The sequence below is a fragment of the Equus quagga genome, chromosome 4 (assembly GCF_021613505.1).
Source record: "Equus quagga isolate Etosha38 chromosome 4, UCLA_HA_Equagga_1.0, whole genome shotgun sequence".
In the NCBI taxonomy this organism is placed as follows: Eukaryota; Metazoa; Chordata; class Mammalia; order Perissodactyla; family Equidae; genus Equus; species Equus quagga.
In genome coordinates this window covers 5,130,376-5,156,279 of record NC_060270.1, presented here as the reverse complement: position 1 = coordinate 5,156,279, position 25,904 = coordinate 5,130,376, and the positions used below count along the sequence as shown (strand labels likewise).

At 40.1% G+C, this 25,904-nt stretch overlaps 1 protein-coding gene across 1 annotated transcript in view; it reads left to right on the top strand.

Moving 5' to 3' along the window:
* The first annotated feature begins 12,537 nt into the window (after positions 1-12,537).
* Positions 12,538-25,904, top strand: part of TOMM70 (translocase of outer mitochondrial membrane 70) — a 31,848-nt gene continuing 18,481 nt past the window's right edge. The window contains exons 1-3 of the mRNA XM_046658978.1: positions 12,538-13,013; positions 22,567-22,740; positions 25,101-25,227. Of these exons, the coding sequence (XP_046514934.1) occupies positions 12,696-13,013; positions 22,567-22,740; positions 25,101-25,227 (619 nt within the window). The 5' untranslated portion in view covers positions 12,538-12,695. The remainder of the gene's footprint in view (positions 13,014-22,566; positions 22,741-25,100; positions 25,228-25,904) is intronic.

The following is a 25,904-nucleotide window of genomic DNA, read 5'->3' as shown; positions in this document are numbered from 1 at the left end:
CATTCATTCCATCCAACAGACCCAAAAGTCTCAACTCATTCCAGCATCTACTCTAAAATCTAAAGTCCAAAGTTTCATTTAAATATCATCTAAATCAGGTATGAGTGGGACTTGATATATAATTCATCCTGAGGCAAAACTCCTCTCCAGCTGTGAACCTGTGAAAGCAGACATGTTACGTGCTTGCCAAATACAATGGCGCGACAGGCATATTATAGACACTCCCATCCCAAAAGGGTGAAACAGGGAAGAAGGCAAGGGTGATGGTTCCCAAGCAAGCACAAAACTTAGCCAGGTAAATTCCATTAGATCGTAAGGGTTAAGAGTAGTCCTCTTTGGTTTGGAATTCTGCCCTCCAGATCCACTGGAGTGGCAGTGGCACCTTCACAGCTCTGGGGGCTGGGGGGCAGCCCTGCCCTGAGCTCTCTGCAAGTGCCCCTGAGGCACTGGGCAGGGGCATCCTAGTGGCCCCCCACTTTGCAATAGAGGAGGAACTAACCTTGCCCTCTGCATCTGTGGGGGGAGTGGTAGCCCTGACTTTTGAACAGCCTTTGGATCGTTCTTCTTCTCTTTTCCTGAATAAAGCATCTTTGAAGCCAAATAGCACTATGGTCGCATCTTGTGAAATCCCCAAAGTCCAACAGCCTTCCTTCATTCCTCTTTTGTTTTTGGTCCTCTTTAGTCCCAGCTGGCGGTGTTTTGCTGGTATAATCCCATCTCCATTCCCGGCTTTACTGAGATGACTAAGTCCATGAGTTATAGCCATAATCTCTTTATCACATGGTTGTTCAGCCACAACCTTAGTGTTCTCTTCAGGACAAGCTTTCTCATTTTTTGGAATATGGATAGGCTAAGAATTTTCCAGGGGCCGGCCTGGTGGCATAGCAGTTAAGTTCTCCTGCTCTACTTTAGTTGCCCGGGGTTCGCTGGTTCAGATCCCGGGTGCGGGGCTACCCACCACTTATCAAGCCATGCTATGGCAAGCATCCCACATATAAAGTAGAGGAAGATGGGCACAGACGTTAGCTCAGGGCCATTCTTCCTCAGCAAAAAGAGGAGGATTGGCAGCAGATGTTGGCTTAGGGCTAACCCTCCTCAAAAAAAAAAAGAATTCCTTACAATTAACAGTTCCTTCCTCAATTGGCCGGCACTAGCCAGGGGTTGAATTGCCGTGGGGGAGTGGAGGCGCTGCCCTGAGCCATGCCCTTCCAGCTGCAGGTACGGTCTCCCGGCTGCCTGCCAAGCTTGGCCCCTGCCTGCACCCCCCAGCACTGCCCCGGCCGAGCCCACCACTGCTTCAGCCCTCGGCCTAGGCCACTCAGGCAGGCACCCAGGGTGGTGGCGCCTGCAGCCAAGCTCCAGGAACAGCCAGCCAGAAGCACCATGAAATGGATATTCACCAAGAAAACCATGACAACTTCATGCTTCAGAAACTGAAGAACAGGGAACTGCAGAGTCCTGGGCCAGGGCCCTGACTGTAGACCACCATGTCTCTTTGCACATTGCAATGTGCTGGCTGCGGTCTCTCCAGCAGTAAAGCACCTCATCTCTATCGAAGATGTGAAGACCACGAGGAGCTCTTTATCACCCTTGACCACAACCAGCTGAGTACAGGCCTGGTGGACCAGCTCCTGGACTACTTCTACAGTGGCAAGGTGGTGATCTCAGAGCAGAACATGGAGGAGTTCCTTGGCGGGCCCAGTATTTCAACATGATGTGCCTTTGAATCCACTGCAATGACTTCCTGATTAAGACCATTAGCCTTGTCAACTGATTGTACCACCTCACCTTGGCCGAGATGTTTGGGCTCAAAGAGGTATCAGACTTGGCCTAGTCTGGCCTTCACGACAACTTCCATTACTGGACCAGTCCTGAGGGCTCCGTGCAGCCTGAGGGCTTCATGCACTATCCACCTCTCATCTTCAGCTGCCTGCTTCAAGATGAAAACTTGCATGTGCTCAACGTGGACCGGGTTCTCAGTGTACTCATCATTTGGGTGTACTTCTGGAAGGATGAGTGGGAGAAATATTTCATGAAGTTCTTTAGTTACATCAATCTCAATGCTGTCTCCAACAAGACGCTGATATTCGCCAGCCACAAGTTGATGGGCATGGAGAACAGCTCAGCCCACACAACCCTCATTGAGCGTGTCCTTGTGGAACAAAAGCAAGAGAGGCCATCCAGCCTGCTGAGCTACCAATGGAAAATAATATATAGATAAACTGCATCAATGTTAAATTCCCTGATTTTAATAACTAAAATGTGGTTATAAAAGAGAAGGTTCTTGCTTTTAGGAAATATATATGTAGTATTTAATGATAAAGGACTATGATGTCTCCAACTGACTCTCAATTGGTTCAAAAAATAATATGCATATATATACATATATACATATATATCTATACACACACACACAAACACACATAGAGAATGATAAACCAAATAGGGAAAAATGTAAACAGTTGTGAATTCAACTAATACAGAAATTTCTCACTCCATATTTGCAACTATTCCATAAGTTTGAGATTATACCCAAATAGAGTCACCAAAAACAAGTATAACATTCCCATCTTCTCATGTTACACATCAAGTAAACTGGCACATTCCAAAGTTTCTCTCACATAACACTAGTTCCAAAAGATGCTCCCCATAAAAAGTGGATTCTGGAGGCAAGTAAAATTGAGACCAGATGCTGTTGATGATGTTCCCCGCCCGAAGGAACACATAGTATAAGAACATAGTAAAGATTTGGAGATGTCCTGAACTAAAGGAAACTGTTCAACCCAGCATTTCCCAAGCTTTTAACAAGTAAACCTTATGTATCTTATGATGCTAATATCAGCACAACTAGCACTCCAGAAAATGGAAGGGGCTGACTGGTTTCCAGTAGCTAGAGGTAAAGCAGGCAATGCCCAGGCCTTCTGAGCCTGGGCCTCCTACACAGGACTGCTGGCCTCAGAGAGTTGGCTAGGGACAAAATATAGGTTTGCTCTGTGCTAACCAACATCTCTGAAAACTGAGCCTGCAACCCTGGCCTTGTGCTCTACCTGGCTGGACTAATCCGTCTAAACCATGCCACTGTTTAACACGAAAGCAACCACAACAAGGACACAAGAAATATATCCTTGCTTCATAAGTGTGCTATGTATTATATGTATTACAAGTTGTTCACTTCATGTATTACTTTACATATCTTGCTCTCTGAATAGACTGAACTCTTTAGTTAACAAGATTATTTCTTACCTCATCATTTTCTCCCCAATGCACAATGCCTGACTCACTACAGGACACCAGCAAATGTATAGTGATTACACAGTGAATTCATCATTGAATAATTACCTCTGCACCCAGATAGGATTTGCCTTGTATTAATTCAGGTACTACATAAGCAGACTTCTACAGCATGTCTGTAGGTAGTAACCCTAGTTACCCTGGCAATAAGATAGATACAAAACACTTCTAATTACAGCCCTTAAGAGAATTAAAACCTTGATAAACATTCTTTCAGCATAAGCAAAGAGAAGCTAGATGAAGGATTACCCAAATAAGAGACTTCTGCAGCCAACTCAACGCTCCCTGCCTACATGCATGCATGCACGTATGGCTTTCTCTTCTCTGGATTTCCAATAACGCTACAACCTGGAATGAGCAAAATCTTTTCCCCCAAAGCTCGGCTGAGTCAGGTTCATACTTCCCTAGACATCCACCCACATGATAATCAGCTTAGTGCACATCCAAGCACACATGTCTTCCTACCTCCAAGCACTCAAGGAAAAAGGATTATTTCTTTACTGGACCCTATCTCCAATATCGAATCTTTACAAATACAGAAGAGCTTCTTGTTCCTTAGAGGGAAGAGAGCAATATGCTACATAGAACAGCGCCTTGGGAGTCTCCTTTCTAGACACAGTTATTAACACAAATCACAATGTGAGCTTCCAGATCTCTTAAAATGAGGAATCTGCACAACCTCCTCTGCTCTCCTGCAGAAATATCGAGACTTAATGAAAATGATACTACTGCCCAACATTTACACAGAGTTCTACAGCTGGCAATGACTTGTGAAATTGTGAGATTTCATTTAGACCTGCAACAACATGCCCAGAAGTGAGCTCCTCAGCAGAAAGCAGAGGCAATCCTCTCCTAGCCAGCTCCTGCTTTCTTAGAATGTGTCTGTGTGGGTTGAATCTGTGGCAGCTATGAAGAAAGGCTAATGGCACCTGTCACAAATATTATCCACTGCCTCTTGTGGAGAATCAGCAAGGGAGAAGAGAATAACCGACAAAGGAACCCTTAGCAGGCTTTCAGTGGATTTCTCAGCAGAAACCTTATAGGCTTGGAGAAGGTAGAATGATATAGTCAAAATACTGAAAGACAAAAAATTTCAGCCAAGAATACTCTATCCAGCAAAAATATCTTTCAGACAGAGAAACAAAACCTTTCTCAGATAAACAAAAGCTGAGGGAGTTCATCGCCACTAGACCTCCCTAACAAGAAATGATCAAGAAGGCCCTCGTACCTAAAACAAAAAATGAAAAAGTTTACAATTCTTGGGCAAGGAGATAAATAGAAAGAATCAGAAAATTGCAGCTCTCTATCAGAACAGATCAGCAAACAATTATAACATAAAAGATAAAGGGAAGGAAACCATCAAAAATAACTAAGAACACCTCAATTTAATCACAAACTCATACCACAAAGCATAATAATTTGTGACAACAATAACTTAGAAGGGGAAGAGGAAAGGGATGGAAGATGCTCAGGCTAACAGAGATAAGAGGCTATCAGAAAATGGACTATCTCATCTATGAGATCTTTTAAACAAACCTCATGGTAACCGCTAAACAAAAAATGAGAGCAGAGATACAAATAATAAATAAAGAGAAAACTGAGAAAACCATCACAGAAAACCTCCAAATAGAAATGGCAGTCAGAAATACAAGGGAAGAGAAACAATGGAAATATAGAACAACTGGAAAACAAGAGATAAAATGGCAGTATTAATTTCTCATATATCAATAATTACTCTAAATGTAAATGGATTGAATTCTCCAATCAAAAGACACAGAGTGGCCAGGTGGATTGGAAAACAAGACCCAACAATATGCTGCCCCCAGGAAACACATCTCAGCTCTAAAGATAAACACAGACTCAGAGTGAAGGGATGGAAGATGATACTCAAGCAAATGGCAAGCAAAAGAAAGCAGGTGTTGCCATACTTACATCAGACAAAGCAGACTTCAAGATAAAATAGGCAATGAGAAACAAAAAGGGTAGTATATAATGATAAAAAGGATATTCCACCAGGAAGACATGACACTTATGAATATATATGCACCTAACACAAGAGCACCAAAGTATATAAAGCAACTATTAACAAACCTAAAGGGAGAAACTGACAGCAGCATAATAATAGTAAGGGACCTCAACACCCCACTTACATCAATGGATAGATCATCCAGACAGAGAGTCAATAAGGAAATAGCAGAATTAAATGAAAAACTAGGCTAGACGGACTTGACAGATATATATAGAACATTCCACCCCAAAACAGCAGAATACACATTCTTCTCCAGTGCACATGGAACAGTCTCAAAGATAGACCATATGTTGGGAAACAAGGCAAGCCTCAATAAATTTAAGAAGATTGAGATCATATCAAGCATCTTTTCCAACCACAATGCTGTGAAACTAGAAATCAACTACAAGAAAAAGAGGGTAAAGTCACAAATATGTGGAGACTAAACAACATTCTACTGAACAACCATTGGATCAATGCAGAAATCAAGAGAGAAATCAAAATTCATGGAGACAAATGAAAATGAAAATACACCATACTAATTCATATGGGATGCAGCAAAAGTAGTTCTAAGATGGAAATTCATAGTCAATGCAGGCGCACCTCAACAAATAAGGAAAATATCAAGTAATTTTAAACTACCCCTAACAGAACTGGAAAAAGAAGAACAAACAAAGCCCAAAATCAGCAGAAGGAGGGAAATAATAAAAATTAGAGATAAATAAATGAAACAGAAACCAAAAAAACAGTAGAAAGGATCAATGAAACTAAGAGATAGTTCTCTAACAAAAACAAAATTGACAAACCCTAGCCAGACTCACTAAGGAGAAAAGAGAGAAGGCTCAAATAAATAAAATTAGAAATGAAAGAGGAGAAATTACAATAGATACCACAGAAATACAAAGGATTATAAGAGAATACTGTGGAAAACTATATGCCAACATATTGGACAATCTAGGAGAAATGGATAAATTCTTAGACTCATACAACCTCCCAAAACTGAATCAAGAATAAACAGAGAATCTGAATAGGCCAATCACAAGTAAAGAGATTGAAACAGTAATGAAAACCTCCCCAAAAATAAAAGTCCAGGACCAGATGGCTTCTCTGGAGAATTCTACCACACATTCAAAGAAGATTTAATACCTATCCTTCTCAAACTATTCCAAAAAAACTGAAGAAGACAGAATGCTTTCTAACTCATTCTATGAGGCCCAACATTACCCTGGTACCAAAACCAGACAAAGACAACACAAAAAAGGAAAATCTCAGGCTGATATCGCTAATGAACATAGATGCAAAAATCCTCAACAAAATACTAGCAAATCAAATATAACAATACATTAAATGATCATACACCATGATCAAGTGGAATTTATATCAGAGGTGCAAGGATGGTTCAACACCTGCAAATCAATCAATGTGATACACCACATTAACAAAATGAGGAATAAAAATCATATAATCATCTCAATAGATGCCAAGAAAGCATTTGACAAGATCCGACATCCATTTATGATAAAACCTCTCAATAAAATGGGCATAGAAGGAAAGAATTTCAAGATAATAAAGCTCATATATGACAAACCCACAGCCAACATCACATTTAACAGTGGAAAACTGAAAGCCATCCCTCTGAGAACAGGAACAAGACAAGGGTACCCACTCTCACCATTCTTATTCAACATAGTACTAGAGGTTTGGCCAGAGCAATTGGGCAAGAAAAAGAAATAAAAGGTATCCAAATTGGAAAGGAAGAGGTAAAACTCTGTTTGCAGATAATATGACTCTACATTATAGAAAACCCTAAAGAACCCACCAGAAAACTATTAGAAATAATCAACAACTACAGCAAAGTTGTGGGGTACAAAGTCAACTAAGAAAAATCACTTGTATTTCTATACATTAACAATAAACTAGCAGAAGGAAAAGTCAAGAATATAGTTCCATTTACAATTGCAACAAAAAGAATAAAATATCTAGGAATAAATTTAACCAAGGAAGTGAAAGACCTATACACTGACAACTATATGACATTATTGAAAGAAATTCAAGAAGACACAAGGAAATGGAAAGACATTTCACACTCATGGATTAGAAGCATAAACATAGTTAAAATGTCCATATTACCTAAAGCAGTCTAAAGATTCAATGCAATCCCAATCAGAATCCCAATGACAATCTTCATGGAAACAGAACAAAGAATCCTAAAAGTTATATGGAACAACAAAAGACCCCAAGTAGCCAAAGAAATCCTGAGAAAAAAGAACAAAGATGGAGGCATCAGAACCCCTGACTTCAAAATGTACTACAAAGCTATAGTAATCAAAATAGCATGGTACTGGCAGAAAAACAGACACACAGATCAGTGAAACAGAACTGAAAGCCCAGAAATAAAACCGCACATCTATGGACAGCTAATCTTTGACAAAGGAGCCAAGAACATACAATGAAGAAAGGGAAGTCTCTTGAAGAAACGGTGTTAGAAAAATTGGACAGCCACATGCAAAGGAATGAAAGTAGACCATTACTCTACACCATATACAAAAAATTAACTCAAAATGCATCAAAGACTTGAATGTAAGAACCTGAAAACATATATAGGCAGTACACTCTTCAACATAGGTCTTATCAGCATCTTTTCGAATACTATGTCTACTTAAGGAAGGGAAACAAAAGAAAAAATAAATAAATGGGACTACATCACACTAAAAATCTTCTGCAAGGGAAAGAAAACCATGAACAAAATGAAAAGACAACCCACCAACTGGGAGAAAATATTTGCAAATCATAAACCCAACAAGGGGTTAACTTCCAAAATAAATAAAGATCTCATACAACTCAACAACAACAACAAAAAAACAAGCAATCTGATCAAAAAATGGACAGAGGATATGAACACACATTTTTCCAAAGACATACAGATGGCCAATAGGCACATGAAAAGATGTTGGACATCACTAATTATTAGGGAAATGCAAATCAAAACTGCAATGAGATATCACCTTACACCTGTCAGAATGGCTATAATTAACAAGACAAGAAATAACAAATGTTGGAGCGGATGTGGAGAAAAGGGAACCATCATACACTGCTGGTGGGAGTGCAAACTGGTGCAGCCACTATGGAAAACAGTATGGAGATTTCTCAAAAAATTAAAAATAGAAATACCATACGATCCAGCCATTCCACTACTGGGTATTTATCCAAAGAACTTGAAATCAACAATTCAAAGAGATTCATGCACCCCTATGTTCACTGCAGCATTATTCACAATAGCCAACAGGTGGAAGCAACCCAAGTGCTCATCGACTGTTGATTGGATAAAGAAGATGTGGTATATATATATATATACAATGGAATACTGCTCAGCTATAAAAAAAGACAAAATCATCCCATTTTTAACAACATGGATGGACCTTGAGGGTACTATGTTAAGTGAAATAAGCCAGAGAAAGACAAACACACATGATTTCACTCATATGTGGAAGATAAACACATGGATAAAGAGAACAGATTAGTAGTTACCAGAGGGGAAGGGGGTTGGGAGGTGGGCAGAAGGGGTAAAGGGGCACACATATATGGTGACAGATAAAAACTAGACTATTGCTGGTGAGCACAATGCAGTCTATACAGAAACTGTCTATACAGATAAATAATAATGTGCACCTGAAATTACACAATGTTATAAACCATTATGACCTCAATAAAATCATTTTAAAAAAAAAGAGCCATTGGAAAAAAACAAAACAAAACAGTTCCTTCTTCAATTCATCTCTCTTCTTGTATTTTACTATAAGCAGTAAGGATGACCCAAGCCACATCTTTAATATTTTGCTTAGAAATCTCCTCTGCTAAATATCCAATTTCATCATTCAAAGTTCTACCTTCTACAAAACACTATAACACAATTCAGCCAAGTTCTTTGCTACTTTATAACAAGGATCGCTTTCCTCCAGTTTCCAATCACCTGTTCAATTCCATTGAGATCTCACTGAAATGGCCTTTAACACCCTGATTTCTATCAACACTCTGTTCATGATTATTTATATTTCTGTAAGAAGATGGAAGCTTTGACTCCAGCTCTCCTTTTTTCTTTATGAGCTCTCACCAGAATCATCTTTAATGTCCTCTATCTACCTACAGTTCCTTCACAGCAATCTTGGCTTTTTCTAGAATGTGCCTCAAAACTCTTCCAGCCTCTACACATCACACAGATCCAAAGCAACTTGCACATTTTCTCCAGAGAAACAGAACCATTAGGATGTGAGTGTATATATATATATCTCAAACAAACAATGAATTCAGTGACCTTTAGAGCAGTTTCAGACTAGTACTAAAGCTAGAAACTATATTACAAGAGATTTTGGATGAAATGAGTGATAAATAAGTAGAGGTAACAGGTGTAGACAATTCTTCCCAGTAATTTTTCAGTGAAGAAAAAGAGAGAGAAAATGGAAACCTAAGGAAGACTTGAAAGAGAATGGAGCTTTGTATGTGTGTGCTTCATATAAGCACATTGGTGGACTCACTGGAAGGTCTGGACACCAATCAACCAGCTCTCCACCAACTCCACCAATCAGAAAGCCTCGGTGCAGCAATGACAAGTGAGGGGATAGAATCATACAACTGGAAAGCTGTGGGGAGCCTTAGAAATCATCTAATCCACTGGCCACACTACACAGAAAGTAAAGGTGCCCATAGTCACACACACAGCACAGTGGTATTAACATCTAGAATAAGAACTCAGGTCTTCTGAATCCCAGTCCACTAGACAGACTAGCTTCCTAAGCTCCAGACCAGAGAAGAGGTGAAGAAAGCTGCTTCTATTGAGTTCCATTACTCTAGCAAGAAAAAGACAATGTCTATGATAACATACGCAAAACTTTGATTTTTTAGGAAGGAAACATAGTTCTTTACTTCCCTACTTTAAAATTTAGAAAAACAGAGAACTAAGGTTTGAGTGTCTACTATTTTGTAATAAACATTACACCAAAAAGACCTTAAATATTACCTAATTAAATCTTTACTATAACCTGAGAGGTGTGTTTTCCCTATTTCACAGCTTAGAAATTTATGGATCAGATCAGTAAGTTCACAGAGCTAGTGACATTCTTACTCAGTTCTACACTATAATCAATTAGGAAATCGGGGAGAAAAGAGTTGAACAGGCTAGGGAACAGAAATGAGATGTTTAACAAAGTATAAAAGTAACAAGATGAATTCATTTACTGATGCTGACACTAAAAATAAAATCAAACAAAACCAACATTTTAGATAAATATTACTTAATTAAACAAAATGCTTCAAGAAATTCTAACATTGATTGCCTTTGGAGAGGGGAACTGGGTGACTGGGATGGGGGTAACGTTTGGATTGTAACCATAACAATCTATTACCTATTCCAATAAATAAAAGTTTTGGGGTTTTTTCTTCTGCTGAAGAAGATTCATTCACCCTGAGCTAACATCTATGCCAATCTTCCTCTATTTTGTATGTGGGTCGCTGACTCAGCATGGCTGTAGCAAGTAGTGTGGTTCTGCACTCGGAACCCAATTAGCGGAACACGAGCAACTTAACCACTAGACCACCAACCTGGCCCCAAAGTTTTGTTTTGTTTTGTTTACACTTTAAATGTTTCAGTTCCTATCAATAGTTGGTATTACTAGGATTCTGCAATCTCCTATGAGACTGAAGGAAAAATTGAAATTTCAGCAAAGAAAAATCCTAACTCTGTTCTGAAAAGGCGAGAGAAATTAGGTTAAGGGGCAGAAGACTTGCCTTTGGGGGTTGGAGATCAGGAAGAGAGAGAAGCCGATTGGCCTGCAACAACCACTAACTGATCAACTCAATTCTATTCCTATTATTTTTAGCTCATCTTTTTAGTCTGTTGCTAAGGAACCCAATGGCCTGAAAGCAGTTTACTAATAGGAACCTACAAGAAGCAAGAGAAAAACAATGATCCTGAAACTTTCAAATTAGGCCATTCTAATTCAATCAGTCTATTTTGGTGCCCCTTGATCTCTTTTTGATCTTTATGCAGGCCTACTGTTATGTTGAAAATCCTGTTATACCCCAAAGCAAAAGGATCATCTGTCAATTTTTAATATAAGGGTCCGCACACAAGTATACCTGAAATGGGAGCCATAGTTCTAGACTCTGATTCTCTATTAATATATGTCTTTTCTTTCGAAAATACTATGAATTCCAAACAATTCCTTGCAAGAGAAATTTCTGTATTTAAAGAGGTCTGGTGCAGAGCATAGGGAAAGGACTTGACAAAGCTATTAGATATATGAAAGCTATGAACCGAAATTTCGACTCGGGAATAAAGAGAGAAGCGGGCTGAGACAGCGAGTGCAAAACAAGCACGGCAGTGGGCCATCAAGCGCTGGTGTGGCTGGGGTGTCGGGGGAATCCAGCACAGGACACAAATATGTATAGCAAAGCTGCAAGCAGTGGGAACTCCGGGGCGTCACATTTCCAGTCTATCAGTTCCAGAACCTCCTAACACACAGACGTCATCAACTTCACAATTGGTGCAGATGGGAAGCCGCAGGGACCCCGTTCTGGTCGTTTTGACTGGAGCCAACCTAGGTTTTCCCGTTTCCGCCCAGTCTGATGTCTGCCATCTGCTGTTGGCCCCGATAACCTCAAGTTCGTCCGAGCTAAAATCTGGCCATGGTAGGGATAAGAACATGGGGGAGACAGCAGGCCATCTTCGACTGTGGACTCTTTCCGCACACATCCTTAAAAGTCCTTCCCCTCCGTCGGGCTCCCGGACACGCCAACGGTAACAGACCTAACAGGCGAGAGTTCCAAGCGGTGCCAACGAGGCTGGGGTCCAAACTCCGCCAACAGACCGGCGGCTCGGCCCCGCCCCCCCGCCAGCCAATCGCCTTCGCAGCTCCCCGGCAGTCCCGCCCATTCCCGGGGCCGCCGGGCCTCCTCCTCGGTTCTGACCGCCTGCGAACCACAAACCCGCCCTACACGCGCCCCTCCTCTGTGCGCTAGACAGGAGGGCCCCCTGCCCTTCTTTCCGAAAGCGGAGGGAACGACACCGGCTCCCACAGCGGCCCAAGACCCCGGAAGTTAGTCTTACGAACAGCAGCGGGGCCAAAAGCCTGCCGCGGGGTCCCCCGCACGCCCAGTTCCCTGTGACCCGGAAGTGGTTCTTCCCGCCTCCTCCGCTACGGTGGAGCGGGGAGGCCCGGGGCGGCAGGTCTGTCCCGGCATGCCCCGGGCTTCCGGCGACCTCTGGCCCTTGTCTGTCGTCCGCTCCCGCTGCCTGGCGTGCTCGCTCTCTGTCTTCCCTCCCTCCTGTCTCTCCTCGCACGCTCCCTGGTGACTGGGGCGCCCGCGACCAGCAGGGAGGCAGTGGCGGAGGACGATCGTCATGGCCGCCTCTAAGCCGGTGGAGGCGGCAGTGGTCGCGGCGGCTGCGCCCGGCTCCGGGAGTGGGGTGGGCAGCGGCGCGGCCCCGGGCACGGGGGGCCTGCCGCGATGGCAGCTGGCGCTGGCGGTCGGGGCGCCCCTGCTGCTGGGCGCGGGCGCCGTGTACCTGTGGAGCCGGCAACGGCGGCGCCGGGAGGCCGGGGGCCGAGGCGACGCGAGCGGCCTGAAGCGCCACAGTGAGCGGAAGACGCCGGAGGGCAGGGCAAGTCCGGCCCCGGGCAGCGGACACCCCGAAGGCCCCGGCGCTCCCCTGGAAATGGTGAGGAGCAGCCCCGGGCCACGCAGGTGGACCCCGGCGGGCGCAGCCTCCCCTTGACAGGTCGTGCGGGTCGGGGGCTTCCGGTGAGACGGCAGCTGCCGCCGGCTGCACGTGGGTTTAGGGACATTCAGTTCTGGCCGCTTGTAGGGACTGGAGTAGCCCGAGGGCACAGGTTAGCGACTTTCTTTGACAGTTTCCTTTTGATTTCAGAAAAATACTTGCTTTTCTCAGTGACACAGCATTTGTCCCTAGCGTCGTGAGTACGGGGGACATTTGCAAGTGTGATGATTGTATTTAACTAACTAGTGAAGGAAGCCGAATTCCAGTAAGTATTGGTAGGTCGTGAAAAGGATTGATCTGGTGATTTCCAAGGCCTAGAACCTAATAGGTAATAACCTTTTAATAACGAGCCACTCCCCTTTTTTGAAGTGTTTTAGTGTGGGGCATAGGTAAATACGGTGACCAATGGTTGGCAGAGTAAAATGGTGTTGAGTGGCATTTGTTTTGTCATCCGTGGGAGTGCGTTCTTGAACTTTTTAGGTAGAAGGATCTTAAATTCATTTTTGTTTGTTTGTTTTACCTGGAAATTTGCATAACCGAGCCTGATAAGCAGGGTACAGATTCTCTGATGTTAGGCCAAGCATCGGAGGATCTGGTGAACTGCTTTGTGTGGTTTTGTTGAACTGACTACTAAATCCTTTTGGTATCTGACAGCTGTGTGGGAAATTGGCCTGGCTGCATGTACCAAACTGGGATGGGATGGGTTGAGGGCTTTTATCTGTGTGTAGGATTATACAGTGGGAGTTCCAGAGTAAATCAGAGTTCAGAGAAACATTTGGTCAAATAACTGCCAGTTATATACATTTGCAAGTCGTTTCCACGTTATACTATTCAGGTTGAAAGTATGCTTTTACTAAGTAGTCAAATTAGCTTAAGTTTTGATGTGGGAATGAACTACCATAGTTCAGTACGTACTGTATGTTAGGCATTGTGCTAGGCCATGAGAGAGCCAGATAGGCTTTCTAATAAGAGAGTAAAACATTGCCTTTTTTTAAATATAGAAAAGAGGCGTTACACTGTGGTGGAAGAAGCCAGGGACTGTGAGAACTAGGAGATGTGCGCTTTGTATTGGGCTCTCCAGCATAGACCTTGGAAAGTCATTTTATCTATCTGACCTCAGTGTCATCCCTGTAGAATAAGAGGATTAAAATATTAGATCTCTTATGTTTCTTGTAGTCCTAAAAATTGGTGATTCTGAGTGCTGCTAATGAGAGTGGTAGTGGGGGGGATTCTTTGAATTAATCATAACTTGTCTTATGTCATTTCATGTGTCTGAAATTCTCTGGTCATTCCATGTTTCATTTGTTAATTTAATTTTAATCACAAGAATAGCAGATGAATGAAAAATACATAAAAGTTCTCAGATCTATAATATAGTTTCTGTACACGGAACTAGGTTTTGACATTTCGTTGCAGTTTCAAATACTACCCCACCTCACCCGTTTGGTATTTGATAGAATTTGGCAAGCTGTCTTTCAGATTTTAGATTTCCTTAAATCTTATTTTCAGTTTGTCAGCATTGTCTGGGTCAACACTGTGATGGTTGTTGAATTCCATGGTTTGTAGTTTTATCACATCAGTTTTTTAATTCAGCTGACTGCAGTTAAAAATTAAACTTTGATTGACTTCTTTGTGTATCTTGAAATGCTTTGAAATGATTTATTTTTGACCCAAATAAAACTGAGCAAAATACTTGTACATACTGTTGTTTGCTTTGTGGAATTTGCAGGCTTGTACCTGTAATCTTGCTTTAAATTACTGGATGATTCTTCAGTAAAGCAACAATAGGAATGTCTTTGCCATTTTTTTTAATGGAAATTCGTATTTTTGCTGTTTGTGACCAATAAATACCAAAAGATTATTTTTTTGTCTTTTTTATAGTGTGGTCCTTAGAGTTATTATTAGACTATCTAAATATAGCTGACCATTAGTTGTAATTTATTTATTATCTGTAGTTGGAGAAATTGCTCTCTTTGCATAGCATCTTTAGATTGGCAACTTCAGTGGGTTTTGTAAGTAAGGCAGCATTTGTTTCAACTCATGGAAAAAATGGCAGAATCTTGACGCCCTAACTGTTCTTTCTCCACCTGAGCAATAGCTATATTTTTTAAAAGAATGAAGGAATGGACAAATATTGTTGGTTCAGAGTTCAATATCAGTGAGCAAATGGAAAATCAGTGGGTTTTGTGTGTTAGTTTATCTTTACCTTAATGTACAATGAACTAACAAAATGATCTGGGCTTTTATCTATCGGTTTGAGATTTGCATGTGCAATGTAGACTATATACAATTATCATTTATCTGGGATAGCAAACATTTGTAAAGCAAAAGCAGAAATTGATATTTTTGTTTAATTAGGATTTTAGGATTTCACTAAAGAGAGGCATCTAATCACAGTTGATAACGTCTGAGATTGAGGTACTTAAAGTATTAAATCATGTTCCATTTGGGGCCGTTATAAAATCTAACGTGATGTGCCATTTTGCTTCAGTAATTTTTTTACAGTGTGAAGAATTACAGATTTTCAAAGTTCAGAATGTTCTGTGAAGATCATCTTGTCGTAGTGTTTCTCAGTCTCTGGGCCTGTTATCACAAGGGACTGCCACACCCACATGACACCGAGCCTGGCATCCTGGCTGCACGGATATCTTAAGTTATTTCTTTTTTTCAAACAACCTGTGACTTTTTAAAAGTGCATTTATTTACAAGTATTATCAACTTTATAATAGCTTCTTATCCAGTTATTTTTGATCTGATGATAAAAACGGTTATGCTAGTGATCAAGTTTTTTTAATGTTACCCAGAAGTTACCCACATGAAATGGTTAGGAACCACTAATCTAAGTAAGCCCTCTGGAATGGGAAGGGAGAGATGTACCTAAACATTTTAATGATGGGAGCAAAGACTGAGTAACCTGTTATCTTTGAAATGAAGTAATTTTCTTCCCCCAAATGATCTGTTTCTAGTCGTTGTTTAAAAATCAGGGTCACCAATGACATTCCTTTGTAATTAAGTCCACTAAACACCTTTCAATCTGTATCTTACTTGATGCTTGGCAGTATTTCACATTGTCATCTCTTAATTTCATAACTTCGCTGTGGCTTCTGAGACACTACATTCTCCTGATTTTCTTTGTTTGTTTTAAACTTCCTGATACCTACCTCCCTTGCTGTTTCTTCTCAGTCTCCTTTCTAGGCTCTTTTCTCTGCCTCTTCCTTTTGGTGACCTTCGTGGGCTGTCCTAGGCATTCTTAATGCTCCATACCTTCCCTGGATGTCTGCTCACCCTCCAGCAGCTTCACTTAGCACTTAATCTATGGATGGCTCTCTAATTTCTTGTCTATGGCCCAGACCTCTCAAGAGGCCACAATATAAAAGGAACCTTCCCTTCATTACCTCACACTCGGACTCCTGTTTTTCCTGAGAATACCCCTTATCAATTAATGTGCCTCATCTAACTAGTTTCCCAAGCCAGAAACTTGGATATCATACCTGACTTTTAACTCTTCCCCTGTCCTCCGCATCCAATCTAGAAAAACATCCAGGAAATTCTCTGTCTTAAATATCTGACTACTGCTTCATTCCAACCACCATTATTTCTTGACTGAGTAACTGCTACCCTCGTAACTGTCTTCCTCCAATCCATTTGGTCACTACCAGAGTAAATCCTGACAGGACCATGCTTAAAACCATTAAGTGGTGTTCTCTTCATCAGCGATAAGATAAAGTTCAAATTCATCATGATTTCAGACCCTGCATGATCTTGATCCTGTTACCTCTTCAACTTCATCTCTTGCCACTTCCTCTTGTTTCTCACCTTTGGATGTTCTGTGAACGCTGCCCAGTACCTCTACCTTCTCACCCTTCAAGTCACAAAATGTGGGTCATTTCACCTTTTCTGAAAACCTTCTAGGCCTACCTCTCATCTGTGTGAACTTTACCTCTCCGTTGCGCTCACCACATGGTCCTAGGGTTGCTTATTCATGTCTTTCCTACTATGATCTTCAATTTGTGAAGGCTGGGACCATCTCTCTCTCTCTCCACTGTATTCTCAGAACCTAATGCAATGCCTGGCACACAGCAGGTGTGGAGTGAATGAGCCAATGAAGCTTCATTCCTCGACCTTTCTAAGTTTTTATATATATATTTAATTCCACAAGTTGAATATTTTTTTCAAAACTTCCAGCTTTTTTTTAAGATTTTTTTTTTTCCTTTTTCTCCCCAAAGCCCCCCAGTACATAGTTGTATATTCTTCGTTGTGGGTCCTTGTGGTTGTGGCATGTGGGACGCTTCCTCAGCGTGGTTTGATGAGCAGTGACATGTCCGCGCCCAGGATTCGAACCAACGAAACACTGGGCCACCTGCAGCGGAGCGCGCGGACTTAACCACTCGGCCACGGGGCCAGCCCCCCAGCTTTTTATTTTTAATTTACCAGTAGATCCTGGAAATTGGTATAACAGTTTTAAACCTCATATAGACATTCTTTGTTTATAAATCACTTGATTTTTTATGAAGTACAACCATAATCCTGCAAAAGCAGCATTCTTAGAAGTAGGTTCTGCTTAGGTAAAGATTATACTGTATAATGATTTAGTAAGTGAAATTGGTTGTAGATTTTTAAAATTTCAGGACATAAAATGGGAAAGGACTTTCTTATTATCTTAGGTATTTTCTTATTATCCTGGGTTTGACTCATATAAAAGTAACAGTTGGGCAATAAAGTATTGAAAGATTGTTTCTCATGCACTAAGTGTGCCAGAGTTGATTGCCACTTCTGTAAAGTTGGGATTCAAATTTTAAAATATGCTTTTGGAATTTGGTAAATTTAAGGGAATAAAGCCATTTAAGAGAGACATTATTGAACCACCTCATGTATATTTTAACTGGATGCGTATAAATGTGTAATTGTGATAAACTAATATGCATTTTATTTTCTTACACGTGGATTAATGTCCCTAATTTTAGCTCATTTTCTTTCACAGTGACTATATGCAATCGTCAAGATAATATTATATAAATACTTGCTAAGAATTTACAGTGATTCCTTATTGCCAAATGTATGTCATTAAAAGCTTTCTGTAATGTAGTCATTTTACCATCACAGGACTTGTTTTAGAGGTCCTTTCTGGTCTCCTGAATTTCTTCAGGGTGTGTGCTAAATAACTCTTTTAGGGTTGTTTTTCCTCCTTGGAGTATTTTCCTAACTGTCCTCTGTTAGTCATCTTTGTTCCAGGGCAGATTCTTGTAAGTAACTTTCACTGTCAAACCCTGATTGTTTTCTTACTTTGTAGTCCACTAAATTCACTGAGATTGTACCTTATATCTGTAGCTTTGGTCTTTAAGTGTAATTTGTTTTCCAGAACCGATTTGCCTCTTGTAAGGGATTGGGGGGCAGGTTCCTAGGTTGTGTCTGGTAGTTGATAAGTTTCAACACAGAATATTTGTTGGAAAGGGAGAAAATGAACTTATTTACTATGTTTCTCATTCTTTCCTTTTAGATTTATTTCCTGAGTTATTTGTTTTTAACCCTTGTGTCTTACCCAGATAGTTTTGGATGTTATGTGTGTGTATATATGCGGTTGCTACTCTTTGGACTAATAATTTTCTGGTTATTAGTGGTACGATTTGCTAATCACCTAATGTACACGGTGAGATTTCAGTGTTTTGGTCAGTGGTAGTTCTTTTGAGAGGCTGCCAGTTAACTTGTTTATTTTCTGCACTGGCCTCTAGTGTTCCCTCAGAATAAAGACTATCCTGTTGGTCGTTGTACGGTGGAGTCACGTCAGATGTGCTTTTAACTAAAATGAATGCAATTGTACGTGCTTGGCAAAAATAAAGACAGACATCTAGTTGTGCTGATGCTTCCCTTTGTCTTTTCACTTAGTGCCCTTCTGCCTTGGAGTCAGTAGTGAGCAAGATATGATGCCTGAATTGGTTTCCTTTGTTTCAGTTCCAGAGTGTGAATCTGGGTGTGATTCTAATGATAAAGATCCATATTCTTCATAAAACATGGATGAAGGGAACATGGAATGAAGGGAAGCAGCTGGACAGAAAGTAAAGGGCGGGCTGTGAGCAGAAGGTGATGGCGATGTTAACCAGGTTCATGCTGTCCAAAGATGTGGGTTGGTTGCTTTCTGGAGTGGTGGTGGAGGAGCAATGGAAGAAATTTGTGATTTGATGATTTGCCTATATAATTTGATCCTTTTCCACTTAATGTCATTCAGAACATCGTTTCTCTACATTACAGTAAGGAAAGGAAATTAAGCAGGCTCTGATTTTGGCCTTAGGAGTTAAAGAATTTGTAATAATTTTTTAAAGGAAGCTATTATAAAACTTAACCAGTTGGAGGGAAATAGCTAATTGAAAGATTCAGTTCATTGGTTTTAGGTTGATTTAGACTTTGATGAATAAAAATAAGAAGTATCCATCTTTCTAAGAAGAGGAAGTCTTGTGTACCTCTCTGGGTTTCTGTCTATTCTTTTGGCTTGTCAGCCCTAGCCCCTAGCTATGGCTGCCTTTTGTATTCTGTATTATATCAGTTAGCCTTAAATTCGTAGTAGACAGGAAAGAATTCATGCCTGTTTGTGCTAATGAAACAAGGCCATTACTCAGACTAGAGAATGTTCTTTTTATTTAAGCTGCAGATCTTTAGTAAAAATGTTAAATAAATCTTCAGTGTGTTTGTAGTCAAACATACTTCTCACATGCATTTAATATGCCACATTATTTTCTATATTAACAGTCCCTTGTGTTCTGGGAGTGTATTAGCCATGTTCTCAATGACATAGAAACATTGTAAACTTTTTGCAAGAAATTGAAATAGTTTTCTTTGTATTAATGTCAAAAGTAATTGAGTTTCATTATTTTAAAGTTTTATTAGGCACGTGAAGGTTCATGGTTATGATGTCTTCTTGGCAGATTGTACCTTTTATTGATAAAACTGTCTTTCTTTGTTCCATCTGAGGCTTTTGAACGGTGTTTTGTCTGATACTGCCTTCTTTCTGTTAGTATTTGCCTTCTGTAACTTTTTTACATTCTTTTTTTGACCTGTCATTTTGTTTTAAGTCATGCCTTATGGGCAGCATGTAGAGTAACTTTTTTATTTTAAACAGTTTGAAAATTTTTGAATATGGAGATTTAACCTATTCATGTTTATTGTTATTGATGTGTTTACTGGTTCCTGCCATATGTACTCTACTTTTTTGTTTCTTCCTTTACCCTCCCTTGCCTACTTTTTGTTGTATTGATCGTCTGCCCCACTTTGGTTTTATTTTTAGTGGTAAGGAAGTTGTACACCTCTGCTTCTGTTCTGTGTTCAACCTTAAATGCTAGTTTGGCTGGGTATAAGATTTTAAGTTCAAGATCATCTTTCTTCAGAACTTTCTGCAGCTCCAAGAATTTTTCTGATATTTCTTTAAACACTCCTTTCTTTGCCTTTCCTTCTAAACTTCAGATAGATGTTGGAATTTCTGGATTAATACTCCATTGTCATTTAACATTTTTGGTTTTCAAGGTATCTAATTGGTGCACTTTAAAAGCAGGCTTTTTTTTTTTAATGACTGTGATAGGTTCTCATTCCTCTGATGTTAACTTTTCTCTTTGCTTGGTCTATCTTGCTTTCCCAAATATCAATTTTCTATTTGAGTTGGTGCCTCTCTTTTGTGGTATTACTTTTCCTTTAATGTTGGCAATTCTTGACAGTGTGGTCTCTTGGAAGACAGAGACAAGGTATACCTGTTACTTGTCTCTTGGAAGTACGGTGTCCTCACTCCTTCTGGATGGCACAGCCCTACTCCAGTCTGACTTCTGCTTCCTTCAGTGGACTGGAAGGACTGTTGAGATTGCTTCAAGTGCAGTTTTCCAGAAATCACCTTGGTAGTTGCCCCACAGAGCCCACAGCTACATAAGAGATTCCTAGTTGCCTTCTATTATGGATGTTTTGTGTGGAGGATTTTCTCTGTCGCAGTTTTTGGAAGATGATTAAGGGTATTGACAAATGGAAGATTTTGTATTTATCTATTAATTTATTTGTGCTTTATTTGGTTCCTTTCATCCTCCCACATCCTAGTTTTAAAATATGCGTGTTCCTTGTTGACACTGGCTAGCTTAAACTAGCTGTTTAGTATTCTGACCTTAGATACGTAGAATTTTCTACACATCCTTCTTTGCACACTATACTTTTAAAAATAACCATAGCTATAGTCAGACTAAAGGAGAAGGGAAACAAAAGGTAAATGAAGGGGGAAAAGCAACAAAGAGAAATAAAGCAAGAGTAAGGAGAAAAGAGCAGATGTAAGGAAGGGTTACTGTCTCCTTCTCTCTGTGACTGAGATGCCCTGGGCCCTAGGCAGCTTGCCTTTCACAGCCCCTGTAAGTTATTTGTGGAGCACCTGCCTCTGCTGCTTTTTTTGACAGTGCTCACCTGTTGGAGATTATATGGATCTTTTCATAATCACATATTTGTTAAAGTTGGATGAGGTTGACAAACAAAATTTTGGGTAGACTTGCCACAGAGCTCTTGGACCTCGTAGCTGGAACCTGAATAACTGAATTTAACTACAGAGATGCTTCCCAGATGTTAATTGAAGTGTTCATCACTGTCCTCAGCAGGTGTTAACTCCCAACTATTCTATAATGTACACGTGAAGAGTGTAAATTGCGTCCTCCAGGAAGCAGACTCTGAGACAAAGATAAGTGTGCAAAAGATTTATTGATGAGCAAACAACAGATTTGGGATAACAATTATTTATTGAAGACAGCAGCGTGTTTCTACAATCTATTTTAAACTCTTGACAAACAGCCTAATAGAAAAATAGCAACTACACATGAATAAGTGGTTTTTAGAGTAAGAAAGCCGTGTGGCCAATAAACATGAAAAGATTTTCAAATTCATTAATAGGAAAATGAAAATAATGTTGGAATATTACTTTATACGGGTAAACCTTTATAAGGGTTATTCAGCCTTGGCACTGTTGACGTTTTGGATCTGGTAATTCTTTGCTGTGGGGGGCTGTCCTGTGCGTTGTAGAATGTTAACAGCATCCCTGGCCTCTGCCCCCTAGATGTCAGTACCACCTCCTTTCCACCCCAGTTGTGACAATCAAAAATGTCTCCAGACATTGTCAGATGTGACCTGATGGGTAAAATCACCCCTGATTGAGAACCACTGTTTTATACCTATTAGACTGGCAAAAATTAAACACAGCAATGACACCTGTTGCTGACAGGAATCGCGGAAAAGTGGTACTTTAAAGAACTATAGCCCTTTATGGGAAAAATCTGAGTGTTTTTGAAATTAAAAATATGTAAACCTTTTGACTTAGCAGTCTTACTGCTGAGAACCCTATCCCATGCAGATATATTTATGAAGCAGCTTGCACTATAAACAGCCATTCTGCCCTCCCATTTTTCTTCTGTCAGTTTAGCATTTAGTCACCGTGATCTGAATCCATTCCCGTGTAGTGATAAGTGTTTTTGGTTTCCTCTCATTTTAGAACTCTCTTGATAGAGCCCAAGCAGCCAAGAACAAAGGCAACAAATATTTTAAAGCAGGAAAATATGAACAAGCTATTCAGTGCTATACCGAGGCTATCGGTTTGTGCCCAACGGAGAAGAACGTTGACCTTTCCACGTTTTATCAAAACAGAGCTGCTGCCTTTGAACAGTTGGTATGTATCCTAGGTTGTTTTTTCTCTTCTCTTTTTTCTCTTTATTTGTATAATGTTTCAGTTAATGTCACTCAAATCTAATAAATTTTTTGAAGTTGTTTTGAAATTATAGGATTTTTGTTTTGTTTTTATGTCCTTTAATTGTCCATAACTTTTTAAGAACAAATTTAGTTTTGCTGGTCAAATATAATCTAAAGTTATATATATCAGATTTTATGAAATTAGGTAATACAGAAAGTAAAAGTTTCTGGTGACCCTGTCCTCTTTGACAGTTTGAGCCTGTTTCTTCAAATTTTTGTCTCCATAAATGTAATAGTAGCATATGTGGGGAAAAATAGGCCAAAGATGAGTTCCTATTATACATATTGTTTGCAACATAGAGCTTTTCATGGAACATGCACAGCACATTCGTTCCTTTTAAAGGCTCTATGCAGTAGCTGTTGTATGGTTGTATGGTGGAAAACATCTCCCTGTTGATGAACATTTGGATTGCTTCCTGTTTTCCCTGTTGCATTCAGTGTTGTAATAAATATTTTTGCATAGTTTGGGGAGGATGAAGTTGTAGAATAAAATTCTAGAAACAGGAAATATAAAGAGGTAGCATCAGTACCTACTCCCAACCATAACGTATGAGCATATAATAATACATTTCCATATATGAGCATGTAATAATATATTTTCAGTATTCTCACTGACTGTGGGTATTATCAGTCTTAATAATTTCTGCCACTCTCCCAGGAGAAAAATACTATATTATTGTCTTAATTTGCGCTTGAGGTGTTGCTGAAGTTGACCATCCTTTTCTCTGTTTGTTGAGCATTTGTATTTCTGCATTTATTTATTCAACGAAATTTTATTGACTGTCTCATATATGGAAGGTTACTATGGTAGGAGCTGGGTTTATAAAAGGCAACAGTTATACATGGAACTCGAGGATAGCTGAACAGTAAACTATTAAATGATGTTTTGATAGATGCTTTGATGAAACACATGATTCTGTAATAGAGGAATGACCAGAGATGGGATTGGTGCATAAAATAGTGGAGAAGAGAGTGTTACAAATAGAGGAAACAGTATGTATAATTGCTCTGAGACCGGAGAGAGTTTGGTGTAATTAAAGAAGTATAAAGCGGGGCTGGCCCGGTGGCACAGCAGTTAAATTCGCATGTTCCACTTCCCGGTGGCCCGGGGTTCACCGGTTCAGATCCCGGGTCTGGGCATGACACCACTTGGCAAAAGCCATGCTGTGGTAGCTGTTCCACATATAAGGAAGAGGAAGATTGGCATGGGTGTTAGCTCAGGGCCAGTCTTCCTCAGCAAAAAGAGGAGAATTGGCAGTAGTTAGCTCAGGGCTAATCTTCCTCAAAAAAAAAAAAATTAGTATAAAGGGTCCTGGAGTAGAGAGAGAGGAAATTGGAAAGGTAGCAGAGGCCAGATCTGGCAAAGCCTTGCAATGTTTGGAAAGCTGAGACCAACAGAACTTGCTGTTGCATTGGAGGTGAAGGGCCAAGAGAAGCAGGAATCTTAACGATAGTGGAGAGGGAGAGGAGGGGAAGGGGTGAGACAGCTAAGTAGACAGTTAAGTTGAGAAATGTCTCTATTTTAGGAGAGTGGTCTGGGCTGAAGAGATAAACTTGGGAGTCATCTAATTGTAGATGTTACGTAAGGCTAGGACAATAGATGTGATCACTTAACCTGAGAGAAGAGAGGCCTGGAGGGTTCCAACATGTGGAGAGCAGTAGAGGGGAGAATTCAGCGAAGGAAATTCAGGAGGTGATGGGAATCAAGCAGAGTGGCAGCTTATCAGAGGTTTGCAGTAAAGAGGAGCTGCGAGATGGGGTTGTAGCTGCAGGCCTTATGGAATCAAAGGAGAGTTTAAACGATGGACAATACTGAGCAAATGTTTTTATGCTCCTGGGAATGATTGAGTAGGGAAGCAGATTGATGCAGAGGTGGGGTAGCTACCAGAGTGAAGTCCTTGAAGTGGGGAGAGTGTGGATCCAGATCGCAAGTGGAGGGTTGGCCTTGGATGAAGAGGAGCACTCCCTCAGTGTTAGATGATAACACTAACAGGGGAAGGAGGAGAGCGTGTGAGCACATCGATGCAGGGAGGTCTGCAGATTTGGTGGAAGAATGATGGCCTAAGTATGTCCTTGCCTATGTTTAAAAATCAGGTTGCTTATCTTTATTACAGATATTTTTATGAGCTGTTGTAATGTATTGTGGATATTAACTCTGTATGTATTGGGAATATTTTTTTCTATTGTGGGACTCTTAATACTCAGCTTAAGTTTGGAAAACTGATTTCTGTCAAATGGTGCTTCCTTTAGTGTGACTTTTTTTAATACTTTCAATTACAGCAAAAATGGAAAGAGGTGGCACAAGATTGTACAAAGGCTGTTGAACTTAATCCCAAATATGTGAAAGCTCTCTTTAGACGTGCAAAAGCCCACGAGAAGCTAGACAATAAGAAGGAATGTTTAGAAGGTGAGGGTATTTTTGTGTTTACATATGAAAATTACTGGAGGCTTTGTAGTCATTGGTTAATTTACATGAAACTCAGCTAGGAGTAGAGAAATCAGTTGTATTTTAAAAGTTTGACTCTTCCTCAGTTGAGACTCTGTTTTCTAGTTTAAATTGAGATTGCTGATACTTGAGTATTGTCTCTGTTCCCAACTATGGAATTAAGTGAGTATTAAGAGTTGAAATTTATATACCACATATTTTAAACTTGGCAATTAATGAGATCAGTGTAATTCCATGAATAAGAAATCAGAAAAGAGGTTTTAATAAGTGATAGTGTTTCTAAGATTCTACATATTTTCAGTTAATATCCTATATAAATATGAAATAATTTTGAGGTGAATCACTAAGGACAATATTTGTTTTTTGCCTTTGGTATTTCAAGCATTATTTTATATCCAATTAGCGAGTATGTAATTAGTAACAAGCATGGGTGAATTTGCCATTCTCACTAAATACTGTAACTATTCTGCAGCCTCTAATTGGCTATATCTGCTGCCAAAATTTCAATCAGAATAGAGGCCACTGGCTTTTAAAGTACATTCTTCTAAGTGACATGGAGCTAAACCAAAGTTTAATTTCTGCAATCTAGAAGTGCTTTCCACCACATATTTAAATCTGCTTTAAAAGCATCGATAATC